The sequence below is a fragment of the Poecilia latipinna genome, unplaced genomic scaffold (assembly GCF_001443285.1).
Source record: "Poecilia latipinna isolate Pla-1442-1.1 unplaced genomic scaffold, P_latipinna-1.0 Scaffold949, whole genome shotgun sequence".
NCBI classification, from domain to species: Eukaryota; Metazoa; Chordata; class Actinopteri; order Cyprinodontiformes; family Poeciliidae; genus Poecilia; species Poecilia latipinna.
In genome coordinates this window covers 14920-32131 of record NW_015113565.1, presented here as the reverse complement: position 1 = coordinate 32131, position 17212 = coordinate 14920, and the positions used below count along the sequence as shown (strand labels likewise).

The 17212-nt window shown below is 37.4% G+C and overlaps 2 protein-coding genes across 3 annotated transcripts in view; both read right to left on the bottom strand.

The window, feature by feature from the left end:
- Nucleotides 1-3968, bottom strand: part of scn4bb (sodium channel, voltage-gated, type IV, beta b) — a 12143-nt gene extending 8175 nt beyond the window's left edge. The window contains exons 1-2 of one of the 2 annotated variants that reach the window (XM_015049507.1): nt 3515-3968; nt 3061-3307 (exon numbers count right to left, since the gene is read on the bottom strand). In XM_015049507.1, the coding sequence (XP_014904993.1) occupies nt 3061-3148 (88 nt within the window). In that variant the 5' untranslated portion in view covers nt 3149-3307; nt 3515-3968. The remainder of the gene's footprint in view (nt 1-3060; nt 3308-3514) is intronic. The other variant, XM_015049508.1, reaches the window with a different exon arrangement.
- A 3643-nt stretch (nt 3969-7611) lies between these two features.
- LOC106957930 (myelin protein zero-like protein 2) lies at nt 7612-16392 on the bottom strand. The gene is made up of 4 exons (XM_015049506.1): nt 16199-16392; nt 11155-11324; nt 10251-10461; nt 7612-9820 (listed from the first exon to the last, which is right to left on the bottom strand). Exons 1-4 carry the CDS (start codon nt 16245-16247, stop codon nt 9648-9650), a joined length of 603 nt encoding a protein of 200 aa, XP_014904992.1. The 5' UTR covers nt 16248-16392; the 3' UTR covers nt 7612-9647.
- Nucleotides 16393-17212: the final 820 nt, after the last annotated feature.

Genomic DNA, 17212 nt, shown 5'->3' with positions numbered 1-17212 from the left:
TTTTTTTTTTTTTTTTTTTTTTTTTCCCCCAAAGGGGCGGAAGTTTTAAAAACTCCCAAAATTTGAAAAAGGGGAAAAAAAAAAAAAAAAAAAAAAAATCAGCAGCAAACATCCTCTCTGTTTTTTGGGTCAGACTGCTCCTGTGCCTAAAGTGATAGTTAGAACAAAAGAGAAAACTCTGGATGAATAGGAGAAAGGTTACGCTAATGGATGTAGGAGGACATTTTTGCTGCTGCATTGACAGTTTCTACTTCTCCATCAGCCTCTCTGCACTTCTTGGACTCCGAATTAACGAGGCCTTTTAAAATCTGCAGACTTCTGAGCTGGCATGTGCTCATGGTGCGGAAAATCATTTCATCTTTCACTTAGAGACACTGGTTGTTTTGAAAACCAAACTAATGAAGTTGTTGGGATCCTGTGGTGTTTCAAGTTTTGGTTATTTGGTTCTAGTTTCATGACTATTCTCTGTTCCTCAGCCTCTTTCTTTGATTGGATCTGCTTTATCTTAGTTCAGTTCATCCTCGCAGTATTTAAATCTTTCTCCTGCTGATGATCCTTGCTAGTTCCTCCTGTCAAATCTTGTCTAGTTATCTCTCTGCTTGCTTTTTGTTCCTGGTTTTTGTTCTGCTCTGGCTCCCTGTGCTTTCTGTAAGTTTTTAGTTTTATTATTAAAACATTCAATCCGTGCTCCCAGCTTCTGTCAGCATTTTGGTCCATCCAGACCACTTCATGACAGAAGTGGTGTTAGCCATGAAAAATCTTGCCAAATGAGGCTCCTGCCGCACTATTCAGACATGCTAAATGGAAGAGACTATTTTTATTTTCTGCTTAATCATTTACCTGTGATGTTATGATTGTTTTGAAGCATGTTGGTCAGCTGAGGTTGTGGTAAATGTGCTAGATAAATATACTTTGACTTCGTCTTTGGCTGACAGTAAAACTAAGCTTGATTTGCTTCATGATTATTTCAGCTCATAATCCTCAGGCAGGAAGCTGATTCTTTAAAGACAATGCTTTCTCCTATAAATTATTAAATCATTTATAGGAGAAATGATTTCATCAACTTATCTCCCTGAGTTTTTTTTTTCAGGTTTCAAAACATTGTCATGTTTTTTTCATCTTTGTCTTTTTAAATATACCAACACAAGCAAAAAAAGTGCTGCCCTAGTTTCTGGCCTATGTGATGAAAATACTCCTTTTTAATAATTCACTGGTAAATTAGGAGAAATTCAGGTTGCAAAAGCAAAAGTGCAGCTTTTATTTTCCTTTAGATAAAAGGTCATAAAAGCTTCACATTTGACAACACAGAATCCTGTGAAAACAACTTCCTCCTTTTTCTGTTTTGTCATATCTAAATTTCTTTAATAATAAAAAACCCCCCATTAATATCAGGCAAAGATTACTCTGATACAAACAGCAGTTCTCAAATAATCTTGTAATATTTCAGCTGTGAAGGGAAAAACACATTTTGTTTCAACTTAACCAGCCACAAACAGTCTCTAATACTGGATAATTACCCACCCAGAACCTGTCTTACAGCATGAAGTAAGCGTTAAGATATCAAAAAACAACACGTCATGTGGCACAAACTAAAGACATTCAACTGCACATATAAAAAAAGTTAATAGTTTATAGTTACAAACACAAGGTTTCCCCCAGAAAACTTGCTAAACCTGGGGGTTGGGCGCTGGGGCAATCAATCATCTGTCGTGTTTTTGAGTAAAAAATGTTTAAAGTTAAAGGAAATTTGAAAATATGACTTGATAATTATGTGTTATTCAAAGATTGGAAGAATAACACCTCAACATCAACTATAATGTCCTAAAAAATGCAAACATTTTAAAAAGACTTAAACAAATAAGCAATTTGCTTAGCCTGGTGGGGGCACAAGTAAAGCCTGGTGGCCCGCCAGGCTTATAATGCACTGAAACATATTTCTAAGCCTGTGGCATTACTAAACCTCTAAAACCTCTATAGTGGTTGAATATTTTAAAAATGTTTCTTTAAAGAAAATTTGGTCAAAAGACCCATTGCCATTTACCACAAACACTTGTCATCCATGGTGACAAGAATCAGCAATTTACATTGGGGAGTGATTACTTTTTCACATAGGATCAGACAGGATTCCTGTATCCACTAGGTTTATATTTATATACAACACCATGAATATCCAAATAAAGATCAAATTTTGTTGTGTTCCTTATCCACCTGCATGTGGTGCACAGTTTCTTTTTCTGTTTGTTTGTTTTGTTTTGTTATTGTTGCAGGTGGCCTGTAAAAAATAACTCCTGTTTGTTGTTATACAATAAAGTAACAAAAAGTCCCTTACTCATCTCCAATTAATTAATTATAATTAATTACTGAACTGAAAATACTGGACAACATAATTACAGGCTGTTTTATTAGTGATGCATGTCTGCAGTTCGGGAGGCTTAGAGATGATTTTCAAGATAATGTGTGCAAAGGTGGGTCGGGTAAACCGCCCGTTAGCATTTTTTTTTTTTAAATGACCTGGTTAAAAAAAATATATTCATCTCCAGACTATAATGCAACTGTAATGCAGACATGTATAAGAAAGTATCCGACCTATATACAAAATTCCCTACAACAACACAACGTCGACATCCTCTGCTGCAAGAATCAGAACAAACTGTGAGAGCAGGCCAGGAGCGTATGATGCAGCCTTCCTATAGCAGCAGGATCACCTTACTTAACTGAGATTGCCTTCTTTTTTATACAGTCACAAGCTAAACCAGTAGGAACTTAATTAAATCTAATATACCAGAGGCAACATTTAAAGCATAAATGCTGATTTGACTCGAAACTAAAGATTTTGTTTCTTGTTTGTTTTTGTAAAATGTAGGTAATGTATAAAAGACCACTAGTAGCGTTAATGCCTCATTATTAACACTATAATATTGTGTCTTCTTAGAATGACAAGTTGAGTCAAGAACTCTGAAGCATTAGGAGGATTTTGAACATCAAAATGAGATGAAAGCATATATAAATATGTAGTTAACACATAGAAAGAGCAGGCAAGAGATTAAAGACTGACTTTACCAAGCAGCAAAGTGAAGGCTGCATATGGAGAGCCCAGCTTGGAGCGTTCGACCCCAGTCCACCGGACTTCCATGGCAGCTGGCTCCATCTCACTTTGGTACTGCAATCACTTCAGCCCAACTCTGTTTTCCAGATGTGTGGGATAAAATTTGGAGGCTGGAATCCTCCCCCCCCTCCCCTAAAACAGGGATGCTATGGTCTTGAAGTCTCTTGGAAACCTTCAAATGCACTCATGTGGAAAACGCTGCTGCAGTTTAGACAGAGGGCAGCAGAGAAAGAAAAGAAATAGGTGAGGAGATGTGGAAGAAATTAAAAAGACTCGTCAGTGCACTGTCAAAACTTTTTCTGCATCACAAAAAAATCAAAACGCTACTCAATAAAATAAAAGCTACTTTAAAAAAAATAAATAAATAAAAAACATACAGTACAGTTGAATTTTTTCTTTTTTGCCTACCTGCTCCTGTGGCCCGGCGACTGGCTTCACAGCTGAGTCAGTGTGGGACGGGACGGAAGCAGAGCGGCAAACTCTCACTGCGCAGAGTCAGGGTTCACACAAGGAGAATCTGCCAACCAGCACTTTCACTGCAGAGACAGCCACATTGCAGCGCCAGCCAGGAGGAGAGACAACCGGCTGGGAGACGGAGAGGGAGACGGGCAGGAAGGCAAACGGCAGCGCAGACACGCAGAGGGAACACGGTGTTTCAGCCGCACTCAGCAGAACCCCAGCGAGCTGAATTCTTCCCAGGATCGTCCCTCCAGATGTTTCACAACTTTTCTCTGTTTTTTTTTTGTTTTGTTTTTTTTTGCTTGTCATCTCTTGCTGGCTGCATGCCAGACCTCCTCACTTCTTTTTCCCCCACTTGGTCACCTGCCTCCACATCCTTCTCATAGTTCATTCCTCCCTCCCCATACCGCTCCCACCCACTGCCTCCAAACCCTCCTCCCCATTGTCAGGTCTGGGGTGTGTGTGTGTGTGTGTGTGTGTGTGTGCAGACTCCAGCACCCTTGGCTGAGCGTTGTGAAGATCAGAGGAAAGTTCTGTAGTGCTGACTGAGGAGGAGGGTGTGTGGTTCTGCTTCAGGGCCTGGGCTGGGACGCACCGCCATTCATAAATATGGAGGCTTTCATTCTTATTTTAGAGAATTACAGCAAAAGAGTAAAAACAGTAGATAGGGTATTTAGTTTTCTCCCTCTTTCATGATACAGACTTTCTTTTGAGAACACTTTTGTTTGTCTGCAGCTTTGTACATTTTGTTAATGATAAAAAGTATTTGTTAAGTCATTGGTATCAGTTAATTATGCCAGGACAGCTCCTTTTCCAATTGGGTAAATTCACCATTCTTTCAGTTAGCAACATCTGAATACTGAAAGACTGATCAATTTAAAGATAGGATTCTGTGAAAGTCAATATTGGGAAATGTTTCAATTGGAAATATGGATATGATTTTGGCTTTTTTTTTTTTTTTTACTCGAGAGATGGGCTTTACTGAATAAAAGTTATGGATCTGTTTGCAACTTGGTCTAAACCTATTTCACATTTGTAGAGAACCTACAAAAGTTTCAGTGCTTTGCAAAAGCTTCAATATATACATTTTTTCTTTTTTTTTTATGCAATTTTTGGTTGACGTCTTTTTTTTGTATTCAGCATAAATAAAAATCCTAAAAGGATTGTATACAAATCTTTTGACAAGGCTGTCAATATAATCTAAAAGAAAAGATACATGAGGAGAGATTATAAAATTTTCCATTTCACGGCTAGGACAAAAGTCACATGGCTTCTCCCGGATTCAAGCTTTCGCTGCCAGTCTGAGTCTCTTCTCTAATAACTCACAGTAAACTTTCCCAGGAAGGCTGAAAAATGTGACACCCCCGTCACTGGAGCACACCTTCTCTCTAAAATGGCCTCTTAAAATTCCTGAATTGTTATTTCCAAAAATTTACAACATTCTTTGGTAATGTGGGAATTAAAGCTGCAGTATGCAATTTAAAAGAAAAAAAGTGTGTGTATATATATATATATATATATATATATATATATATATATATATATATATATATATATATATATATATATATTTTTTTACATATTTGACAGATAATCTATGACAAGATCAATCTCCTCCACCTCTTCCCTGAACTACTATTGCCATTTGAAAAAAGAACAGCTTCTGACAAAAAAAACAACAACCAATCAGGGCCAGGAGGAGGGTCTTAGCGCTGTCAATCACCCTCATGTTTTTGATGTTCAACATGCCAATGGCGGAGAAACAGGTTACCGTTACAGGAAAATCGTTTATCTGACATCATCGGTGGTCATGCTAACTAGCTTGAGCGTTCACAACAAGCTCCGCTAGCTGCAATGCCGTAGAGCGCAAAAAGAGGATTAGCTGCGCCACACATGATTGTGATTGACAACACTAGCTTCTTGACTTTGACTTTGATTGATCTTCAAGTCACTGTAGTACTGGGAGAAGGCAGAGGATCTCAAATTTAAAAATACATATCTATGTCTCATATCATACAATCACAACATAGTAACAATTTCAATGAATATGTACAAAAAATATTTTTTTTTATAAACGTTACTGCAGCTTTAAAACCCCAGACAGTTTCTGTTCCTCCAGAGTGAAAGAAACTGGTTGAGGGGGTTTGATGTGTTGAAGTGATTATCTTATTGTTCCTTTTGTCATCAGGAAACAAACATGAGACGACAAGAAAGAGCAAGACTTGACTTGCCTGACAGTGTGGCAAAAACAGTTGATAATTTTTGCTTTTAGTTTGATGAAAGAGTGTTTCATTATGCATCCTTATACTAAAAGATGAGGACAAGAAGAACTCATTTGTAGCATTTGTTTTAATTATTTTTAAATGAAATGCTGTAATGAACAAGGCAGTCAGCTTGGCTAATTGTCATATACATATACTTTTATTCAGAGTAAATCTGAATTATTATTTTTGAACAGATTTCTTGCTTCCAGTAAATCAGAATACATAATTTGGGGATGAGAATCATATGAGCCAATAATCCAGACTAATTTACATTTTCCAGAAATCCACAATGTGGCAAAATACATATGGTAGGTTGTTGTGTAAGGTAAAAAGAGGTAGGGAGTAGTGCAGTTTATTAGATGTTAAGTTAACATTGAGTCAGAGACAGTTTGGCCAGGATGCAGGCTCACCACTCTGCTCTGCTCTGCTGGCCCCTCCACTGGAGTATCAATGCAGCAGCAGTGGGAACTCTTCCAAAACTGCAATAAGGGGAAAAAAATGCTTTTTGCTGCAGAAAGACAGAGTGCTGCAGCAGACCCGGCCAAACAGCTGCAGCATCTTGGTGGGGATGTCTGTTTGCACACAGATACAAGCAGACGAGCTACATTGTGTACAGATCCTATGTTCATGTGTTCCTCCTCATAATTCAGTGGTGCCAGGAAGACGCATCCTCAGCTTTAAAAAGAACATAGGCACCTCTGGGATTACTGCAGCAAGATGTGTGCTGCCTGCAGCATGAGGCAAGGACACACATATCAGGTGTTATTGTGCAGTAATGACGTCAAGTAAAAAAAAAAAAAAAAAAAAAAAAAAAAAGCAACTTAGCTGTTTATAGGGCCTTTAGAAAAATAAAAAAGCCAGTAGCCAGATATGAAAAACTAAACAATTAGAAATACTAGTTTGTTTTTTGTTTTTTTTTTCAAAAACAAATTTTTATATTTCAGTGTAAATGTCTAGTTTTTTCAAACAGCCCTCCGGTGATTCCATACTGTATTTTTGCAAGATGAGGTGATCCAGGACTGACCCCTCCATATTCTGACTGACTGTTCACAACATTATCCTTTGTTTATTTGTCTTTGAGAGGAAAGACAAAAAACTATGCATTGTTTTAAACAGAAAAGCAAAAAATAAAACAACTTTTAAATATTACTATTACACACTAATTAATATGAACAACATAATTTAGTTTTTCAGATTTTAGAAACACCTTCAATTGAGTCTCTGCTGCCATAGAAAAGTTTGTTGTCATATAAGACACACAGCTCCACCCAACAGGGAGTGTTCGCAACCAAAACGACTGGAAAAACTGACTCCACTGCTCAAAAGGGTATTTCTTTAATCAAATGTTGCGAAAGTACAAATACACAATTGACATTTCAGGACTTTGATGAAAAAACAAAAACAAAAAAACATTCACCTTATCAATACATACAAAACTATAAACACCACTGCTCTGGTAAAAAACCACATGTCATTTAACTGTAAAGCTAATTCAATGTGACTTTTTTGAGAAACTTTGTTTTTTTTTAATCAACATACAAAAAAAAAACATTTACATCACTCATCTAAGAGTGAGAATTTAAGAATATTAAATGTTGGGAGTTGCAGCAGCAGAAATATAGCAACACTGTTAAGGATTTGCTAGGATGGAGTCAAACTAAAAAGGTGATGTCCTTAAAAAATGTATAATAAAACCTAATTTGTTCTGCAATACAATTCATGTCCCTGCAAACAAGATCATTAATAAGAGAAAGAAACACAATTTTAAACACTTTTTTTAAAAAACGTTAGAGTATTAGTGTATAGTATATTTGAAAAAAGCGACAGGAGCTCTGTTGTTCTTGAAGAAGTTGTCTGCAATAGCAATGCACCAATCAAAGTTTTGTGTTCTCTGATTTGAGCTAAAATTTTGTAAAGCTGCAAAATTCTTTTGAATTTTTTCAACTGTGATGAAAGAATTTAAAATATTTTTCAAACTCAGTAGTCTGTAATTATAATCTGGGGTGTAGGAGGTTTTACACCATCAATTTAAGAAGACAGCCAGCATTTTTAAAACAACAAAATGATTATGGAGTTCAGCAATTAGTATAGTGAGCATTACTTACAGTAAACAAGAGTCAATGTGTTTAAAATGATGATCCTAAACAAACCACAAACAACTCTGGTGGAAACTACACTTCCTCTTAAAAACTTGCCATCGTTCAGCTCAAAGAAACTGAAAATAGCCAAGATTGAGTCTTCTTCCTTCATTAACAACTTCCACATTGAAAAGTGTTGCTAGCATGACTTGGTATTGCTCAGGGAGATCAAGGAGCGTTCACTGTCTGAAAAGGATTTGACATTCCAGTTTCTCAGCAGACAAGTCCAAACCTGTCAAGCTGCCGTGTTTGTTTGGTCATTGATGCCTGGTTCAAAAAAACGTTGGAGGAGGATGCAGTCTAAAAGAAGCAAAATTCGCTTGAGGCCAGCGGCACTCCAGCTGAAGTAAAGCTGGCTCACCAAAACTAAGTGTTTCCACAGAAAAAAAAAAGAAAAACATTTAACAAGACAGTATCTCTGGTTCTGTTGTACGCTTTTTCAATGCTTCTTCAAAAATGACGTAAACTACCAACAGTGAACTATGCAACACAAATATTTGAAGTTCTTCTACCAAAATAGGAATTTATCTAATCATCATCATCACCACCAAGATCGTCATCGTCGTCGTCATCATCATCATCCTCATCCTGAAGACCTTCTTCCTACTCATCCTCCCCGCTGCTTGGCTCAGACTCCTCATCATCTGAACTAACAGCTTCCTTCTTCGTTTTCAGAGCTGTCAGGTGAACTGGCGTAACCGCAGCCAAACATATTCAGTCGCAAATAAAAAAAAAGCAAACAAACACAAGCAGCTGGTGAGATGGGACGATCAGTGGATGATGCGGTAAATGAACACATGGGACATGTTCCCCCTCAGAGAGTATATCCATCGCCAACGTAACAAAAAAGGAGAAATACCAAAAGTGGTTACCTTGAGGTGAGGCAAGTCCAGAGAAGGAATGCAGTCCTATTCATTGTTCCCATGAGTGTGGATTTGGGAAATGCCTCACCTCAACTCAAAGAATGGAACAAATTGTGGAGCAAAGGTCATCAGCGTACCGGCCACATGTGGTAATATCCTTAGCGCATGAGGCTAAAGCCGTTAGCCTCATGCACTAAGGGTATTAGCACAAAAAAAAGAAAAGGAATTTGCCCCCCAAAAATTGAACGTCATCTTGTAAGTGTGAAAAAATAAAAAATACCTTTGCTTCTCAGTAAAAAACAATAACAAAGATAGTAAGCCTTAATTCACAGCAGCTGGATCTCTTTTATATTCCTGTTAAAGGAATATGAAATGTAAAAGGCACCCAGGTCGAAGGTATAAAGGTATAAATATTTTTTTTAAGTTCAAAAAACATAAAAAGGCCCATTTGTATGTCAGCACTGCTGTTGTGAATAAAGGTTAAAGTGAAGATCCACCCTGAGGACATGTATCCATATTTACATCCTCTATAATGTTTAAGAAAAACTTAAACGTTTTAAATCAAAAGAAACTTTTTGTGAAGTAGATAAAAATGTCCAGATTTTCATCTAAGCAACATATTACACAGCACATTATATCCCCAACACTACAGTGGCCTCAGGAACCTGAAGCAATATCTGACCCTAGAGGAGCAAATATGGCAGAAAAAAAAGGCCTTTCGTTAATTTCTTTCAGGAAAATGAAACCAAGCCCTTGGACTGACTCCATAGCAGTCCAGAGAAGAGGAGGCTGACAAGAGCTGTGGGTCTCTGGGGCCTCACCACATAGTTGACTGCTTGTTTCTGTACTCCTCCACCCGCATCTCAATGTCCTTTTCCTTATTACGCTTCTTGTACATCCTCACAGCAACGAAGACGCCAAGAAAGACCAGGATGACGACGCAGGAGCCTCCGACAATGGCCCCCAGCAAGCTGATCTCAGAGAGAGTTACTAGAAGCAAAACCACAGAGGCCTTAAGTCACAGTGCCTTGCAAAAGCATTTGCAACACTTTAACAATTTGTCACATTACAACTACTAACCTAAAGGTATTTTGTTGAGATATTTTGTCATAGGCGAAGGGAGCCAACCAACTTCAGTCCTCGAGAAGCGGTTTCCCGGATGTGTTAGCCGTTACCCTGCTTTGACACACCTCGATTAAATGCTTGACTCTTTACTAGGCAGCTGCAGAGCTTCTTGTAACATTGAGCGGGGAAAAAGCCCATTAACTTGTGTTGAAGCAGGGACACAACTAGGACATACAGGAAACATGAACTAGAGGCCTGGAGTTGGTCACAACCGTAGCAGACCAACACAAATCAATAAATAATTGTGAAACAGAAAGAAAAGAGTAATGAAGACGCATGCATAGTGTGGCCTCACCTTTGTCGACTACTCTTAGGACGGTTTCGCCAATATTGGCGTGGACATCTGGAGGGTTGGCCACCTGACAGAAGTAGGTGCCGTTAAACGCAGGGCGAACGTTATTCAAGGTGATTGAGGCGTCTTTTCTCTTTATGTCTCCGGACCACTGCACATGCCCGTTGAAGAGCCCTTCTTTGATGGGATATGGAACTTCCTGATAGTAAAGTATCTGCCAAAGACACACAAATGGTTAAAAACAAGTGCAAGAATCCAAAAAGAAAAAACAAGCATAGAAAGTAAAACTACGTAATTTTGACACAGAGAACACAAATATTCAAACCCCTAAGACTTAGTGTCTTAATGACTTGGTTCCAATGACAAATTGCCTTATAGAGAATAAAACGTTTATGAGGGTGCGTATTTATCTGTTGCAGAGAAGAAGCAGCTTTTTGTCTAAAGAGTGCATATTTAGTAAAAGGACTAGAATTCTTCATAGTGAACTAGAGGAGCCCAACTATATTTAATGTAGATTTATTCCACACATTTGTCCAAAATTAAAGAAAAAAAAGTCACATTTCTTCTCAAGGATGTGAGATGATGTGACGACGTGGGACTGTTTGTCTTCCAAAGGCCCTTTGAACCCTTCTAAACCTGAAAGTAAGCAATCATTTTGTCTTTCAGATTAAGAAACAAAACTTTTTCACTTGGTTACAAGAAATTATATGACTACACACAAATGTTGAGCCTTTAAAAAAACTTTTCCGTGTAATGTGTAACAACGTGAAACTGTGGTATTTTTCATGCCGTCCTGTTCTGTAATTTACAACCCTGACAGTTAATAAGGTCAGAATAAGGTTTACTAGTACTTATGTCAGTAAAATCAACTTTTTGGGGAAAAAAGACGAAGAAGCTTACTACTTACACGTTCATGTCTATTTGCAGTGATGGACCGGAAGTCCCATGATACTGAAGCTGTCTGAAGCGACACCGGTTGCGTGGAGCTGAAGGTACACGTGAGCTTCACACTCGTTCCATTGACGGCTTCCACCTCGCTTTTAGTGAAAATTTCTATTCCCCAAACATGCTGCACCCCTGAAAAAAAGACATCAAAAAGTTAGAAGATTCTGCAAATCATTCATCATAACGTTGCGGTCCGAAAAAAGGTGAAAAATGTTAAAAAGGCTTCATATTGATGGGCATTTGTGTGCAAGCTGCCACAAGTCCAACACAGAGATAAGCACCTGCGTCAAAGTCATTTAGGTACAGAAATTTGCTGACCCTGAGCCACAACTCAACATGTCGCTAAAAGGTAATTTTTCCTTTTCCACTGTTGCCAACATGCATGATCGTTATCAAAGATTCCTCCAAAAACAACGGCACAATTCAAGCAAGTGTCACCACATTCTCATCAAGGTGGAGTAAATCAGTGACTCATTGTAATTTGCTTGATTGAGTTAGAAAGAAAACCTTTAACCAATTTGTAATTTAATTGAAACTGACTGCACCATTTGAAATCTAGGATAAATTTGACATGCAGATACTTGACTTTGAATCTACTTGTAGGAATGGATTGACTTTATTTTGCAAAGTGTGTTGACATAGCATGTGTTGCTTCTTCTCTACATGAACAAGGTGAACTGAACTGAATTAAAACCAGTACCACGTATAGTTATGAAAACTCAGTAGATTTGAACTGCAGTATAATAAATAACACGCTACTTTCCATTGGAGTTACATGGCCTATATTAGTATTGTTATTTTGTCTGATTTAATTCAGTCACTAAAGGCTCTCAGGATCCTGCATCATCTGTTTTTTGTCCTAAAACAGCAACAAATATTATTTTTTCTCAACAGGAGTTTCAACAAATACACGTTTTGATACATTTAACTACGGTCAGCTGAATGTTTTAGTGTGGCGCAGTTTGCTGAAGTGCTAAGCTAAAGCTACTATGTTTAATCTCAGTTTTGATATGACTTGTTGTTAATTCGGCTTGCAACATATTTCAGAGAAGTTCCCTGTGGGTCTGGATAAAGAGCTCCAACTTTTGGAATCGGAGCAGGACATCTCTAATCGAAACTTCCTATAAAATAAGATACTATTGTGAAGAAAATGGTAGAAGTAAACAGATTTTTTTTTCTTCATGATGCAGAAAGTTAAAGGTGATGGATGACATACGCTTGAGATTTTTTGAAAGGATCGAGACAAATGTTGAAGGAGTGGATTTTTTTTTTTACAAACATGGAGACTGCAAAGAGACAGCACAGACAGACAGTGGTCTGGCAGCAGATTAGATAAGCAAAGTAACTACGCTGTCGTTATTGCAGGAGACAGTTCAGAAGATACAACTTGACATTCTCAGCTTGAGAATGTATGAAAAATGCAAATTTTTTAAAAAAAATCAGATACCACTATTTTTTAAAATGCCATTTTATTTTACTTTGGAGATTGAATTACAAAAAACTCATATAACAAATTTTGAGAATAATGTTGAAATGGTGGCAGCTTAAAGTTGATAAGAACGGCCCTAATTTATAGAGAAAAAGTTTTTTAACTTTCACACAATACAACAGCATTGTTGTTTTCTGGGACAAAATACTACCTGAAGCAATTTATTTTCTTGGTCTTCAGGATGTTAAAAACATTTTTATGTTCGATTAAGCCAAGCAAACAAAAGCTGGAGATTAAACTTCACTGTTACGCACCACTTTCCAATCCTTCTATTGCGACAAATCTCATTGCAATTAAACCCACATGCTTAAAATGTGACGGCATTTTCTTGACAACACAGCTAAACGCAGACGCCCCTTCTGCCTGAATAACCTGATTTTCCACTTTTAGGTATCTGTCCTCTTTTTGTTTGAAAAACGGTTATTTATTTTAGTGTCACTTGGCAAGAGTTTACCTACTTCACACAAATGTAATATTAAAGCTGAATCTGGACACTGCAGCAATACTGAGGAGGTTTTAGACAGCTAAAAAGCCCTCAAATTTTCAAATAAATGAAAGATTTATTTAATGCATCAAAATTAACAAAATTAACCTGCTATTAACCAATAGCAGGTTCTCTGATGTGTATGTGAGTGTAATTTAAAGGATAATTATTAGAGACCTGCTTCAATGCATAAATAGGGATAATGTTATAATTCTTTCATTTTCTGTTCGATTGAAAATTGCTTATTCTGCTGTATAATTTTTTTATTTCGTAAGTTTTTTTCTATAAAAAAGTGTAAAGAAAAAGTGAAATGCAGAAATCTGTATTTACTAAGAAAATCGTGATTGGTGCGTCTCTAATGTACAGCAGTTTGGACAAATGTTATAGCACAAATGTCTCTTCTCTTTAATCTAACTTTTGTTAGATGAAGACCTTTATATGTTTTTTAATCAAATAAAAATTTGTCAAGAAGCCATGACCAATGTGCAGAACATCTACAGATCCTACCTTTTTTATCCACTTTATGCGTGTCATTTTTGTATTATGAATATCACAAAACTATTATTCCTTGGTTCCATTCTACAGTAATTCTGGTCATTTCGATTCCTGCGGTGTAGCAGCAGAGATTTGTTACAAAACAAACGCTGTGTTAGTCTCACAAAAGAGGAACTACATTGCATAAATGTATAACATCTTGCTTAGCAAAGCAGCAATAAATGAAGTCGACGAATAAGCAGAATCAGAAATAGAAATGAAAACTATAAAAGCATTCCCCAAAGCCAGTAAAACATTTGACTAAAACAAAGTGACCTCTGCGTCCAAGGCTTTAAAGTGCTATAACGCTGACAAGCGAGTGCAGTAGATTTTTAGATTCTTAAAACTACAGACTTCAAACACTGCAGCAGGTCTTACTACTGGGTTAGAGATGCAGCTTTTCAGAAAATAAATTCAGTCATAAAGAAAAATAAAACACTAAATTTATCCAGTCGACTGCAGAAACTCATTCCTGCAGAGACTGGTCTGCAAGTCCCAATCATACAACTTGACAAAGAACAGCTAATCAAAGGCTTCTTTTATTTAAGAGGGATTGCTTTTAAAGGCTAAAACTACCCACACACAGGTTTCTCTAAAGAAACTAAAACTGTGCAGCACAATTTTGGCCACAGCTGTGGCTGAATATAATTTCACTCCATTATCAAAGCACAAAAACCATCAAACTCCCAACACAAGAGAACAATGCAGACAAGTGTCGTCTTGTCTGCTGGTTTCCATTACTTCCCTTTTTCCTTTTCACTAACATCATTTGATCAAAATTATTTCAGAACATAAAGTAATATCTGAATGGAACGAACACTAATGTGACCTTTAGGTATATGGAGAGCTGAAAAAAAAGAAAATCATACAGCAACACTTTCTCACCGTGAATTACTTTGTTAAAAAATAAAACATACTCAAAAAAAAAAAAAAGAGAACAATCAGAACATCATGCAACATCAAGAAGATGACAAATCCAAACTTCAAAGATGCCAGCGGTCAGGCTGAGAGTCGCACTAACGTAGCCGTTATCACGTCTGTAGGATGAAAAGCATTCCTTTCATGTAGAGGATGACCTTCTAATTAAAGCCACACTCAGATGCAAGTTTTCACAAAGTTTTCATAAAGGTATAAAGCAGCAAAACTTTTAAGATCAAAAAAAGTTTCTTCAACCGGCCTAGTTTTTTCTTCTTTTTTATGCCAGCGATGGAGATTCTGATGGCTCAACCAAAACATATAGCAACAGTTTGGATTTCTGACCAAAAACACCCTCTGACATAAAATGCATGCATACTGTATAATATTAGTTATTACAGGTGTAATACCCACCTACACACCAAGCGGAGGTCAACATTGGAGAACTGTGTTAAATCATTAAACAAAGTTTTGGTTATCTGTGGATACCAGAAGCAGCTGGCTCGATAAAAACAAGGACAACGCTGGCTGTGCGATTAGCATGTTCAGGTTTATGAATGTTGCAATGATTTAATCCACAGTGAACAAGTATTACTTGTTTGGAGTGGCTGCCTTTACGTTTCATAGAAAAATAAAAATACCACAGTGGTGTTACCTAGACTTGTAAATCTTCATTTAAACAGACCAAAGTGGAGACGTTTAGCTCTAAAACTCACACGCAGCATGGTGGTGAAAAGACGATGTTTTTTTCTTGTTATTTCAACCAAAGGGGACCTTGCAGTCACTGACGGAGAAGATAAGGCATTCTAGACTCAAATGTGAAGTGTGATATCTAACACAAGCAATGGCGAGTCACCTTACAGAGTAAAAAAGAACGGGTAAAATTTCCAGTGCTGCCGTTTCTCATCTTAATAAAACACAAGAGAAAGAGTTTAAGTGTTCAGAACTTCCTTTTACTTGGAGCATAAAGTAACATAGAAGTGCCTTCTGGCTCCTGCTGCTGAGCATTGCAAAGGAAAAAGTTTGCGACTACTCAAAATGACTCTGAATTAGTTGAAACTTTAGCATTACACAAGTAAATTAGAAAATGATTAAACGCGTTTTCCACAGGTTTTGAAAGGATTTTGAAACCCGGTGTAATAAATAAGTACAATTGCAAAGACCTTGTGTTATGCATTTTCAATGGGAGTCAATGGTATAAACACATTCTGAAGTCACATTCAATGCTCTATTCGGTTTAATTAATTTTTATTATTATTATTATTATTTTTCATTTCATGCCACTTGCACAAACACAGACGCATTTATGCCAATAAACAAATTTAACAAATAAAAATTGGCCCAGAGGAGGAGCTGGTCTAAAGGTTAGCGATTCACATGATAATGAAAGGTCGGTACAGATCTCCAAACAACCTTTCCCTCTTTCAAAATTACAACTTAAATCTATGAAACTCGCAAAGAAACACTCTTATTAATAACTGGCTAGCCAGTTATTGAAGCCCATGGGAACATAAGGGAGCGTTCCCTTTGACACAGAGGAAAAGAAACACAGCGACCAACGTCCAGGAAGTTGCTCAAACTCACCTTGTATCACGAATCCTCCCAGAAAAACAAGGAGCCATAACCGATCCATGAGATAAAGTATGTATATTCCCTCAGATCCTGCTGTAATAGTCCTCTATCGGATGTATGGCGAAGGAAGACATGTACTCTAACGACCTCTCTCTGGGAGCTCAAATCACAAGAGAATAAAAGTGACTCATGCGCACACACCTGAGGGGCGTAACCTGTTGCGTAAGCACGCCTGCACAAACTGCCACCTTTAAAAACAGCCTGGATATAAAGAACATTTGATTTGCGTCAAACTAAGGAACTCAAATAATTTAGCGTATGCCATCTAGTGGTCACTAACTAATAAAACGTTTGTTTATTAAATGCTGGCTTGTTTGAGGAAAATTTGATGCTAATCCAGATGTGTCTTATGATTCATCAACAATTTTAGCTCCTGTATCCCTTTGACAATATTTAGACCCTTTGCAGGTTTTCATATAATGTCAAAGTAAAACCACAAACCTCCCTGATTAATACTTTTCAGAACCTGGGACGTCCAAGTTTAGGATTTAGTAGTGGGATGCTCGTTCCCTTTTATGTAACATCCAAAGCTTATGGTATTGTTTTATAACGCAATCCTGCTTTAAGTTTCTCCACGACTTTAATCCAGACCTGTCTGTTGTGCTGTTTGGACTGCATGGTGCGGTTTGCTTACTGATAACTTCAACAAACAGGTTGGAGTTGAAATAAACTAATTCATAATTAGGAAAGGGACTATTTATTAATCAGACGACAGTCCATGTGAGCATCCTCCTCCTGCTGCAGCGGATGTTATTGTCTCAGATGGATAGAAACTCCTTCCAGTGCTTTTTCCAGCTGCCTTTACCATAGACATAATATAAGAGTAGACCCCCGCATTGGCTGCTCCAGGCAGGAAATACGGCGGCCATCTTGGAGCGGTATACCCTCCTACTTAGCTCAATCAAAACAGCGGAAGATGCCTCAGAACTGAGGGATATTGTTGTTCTGATCGATGGATTATTGATG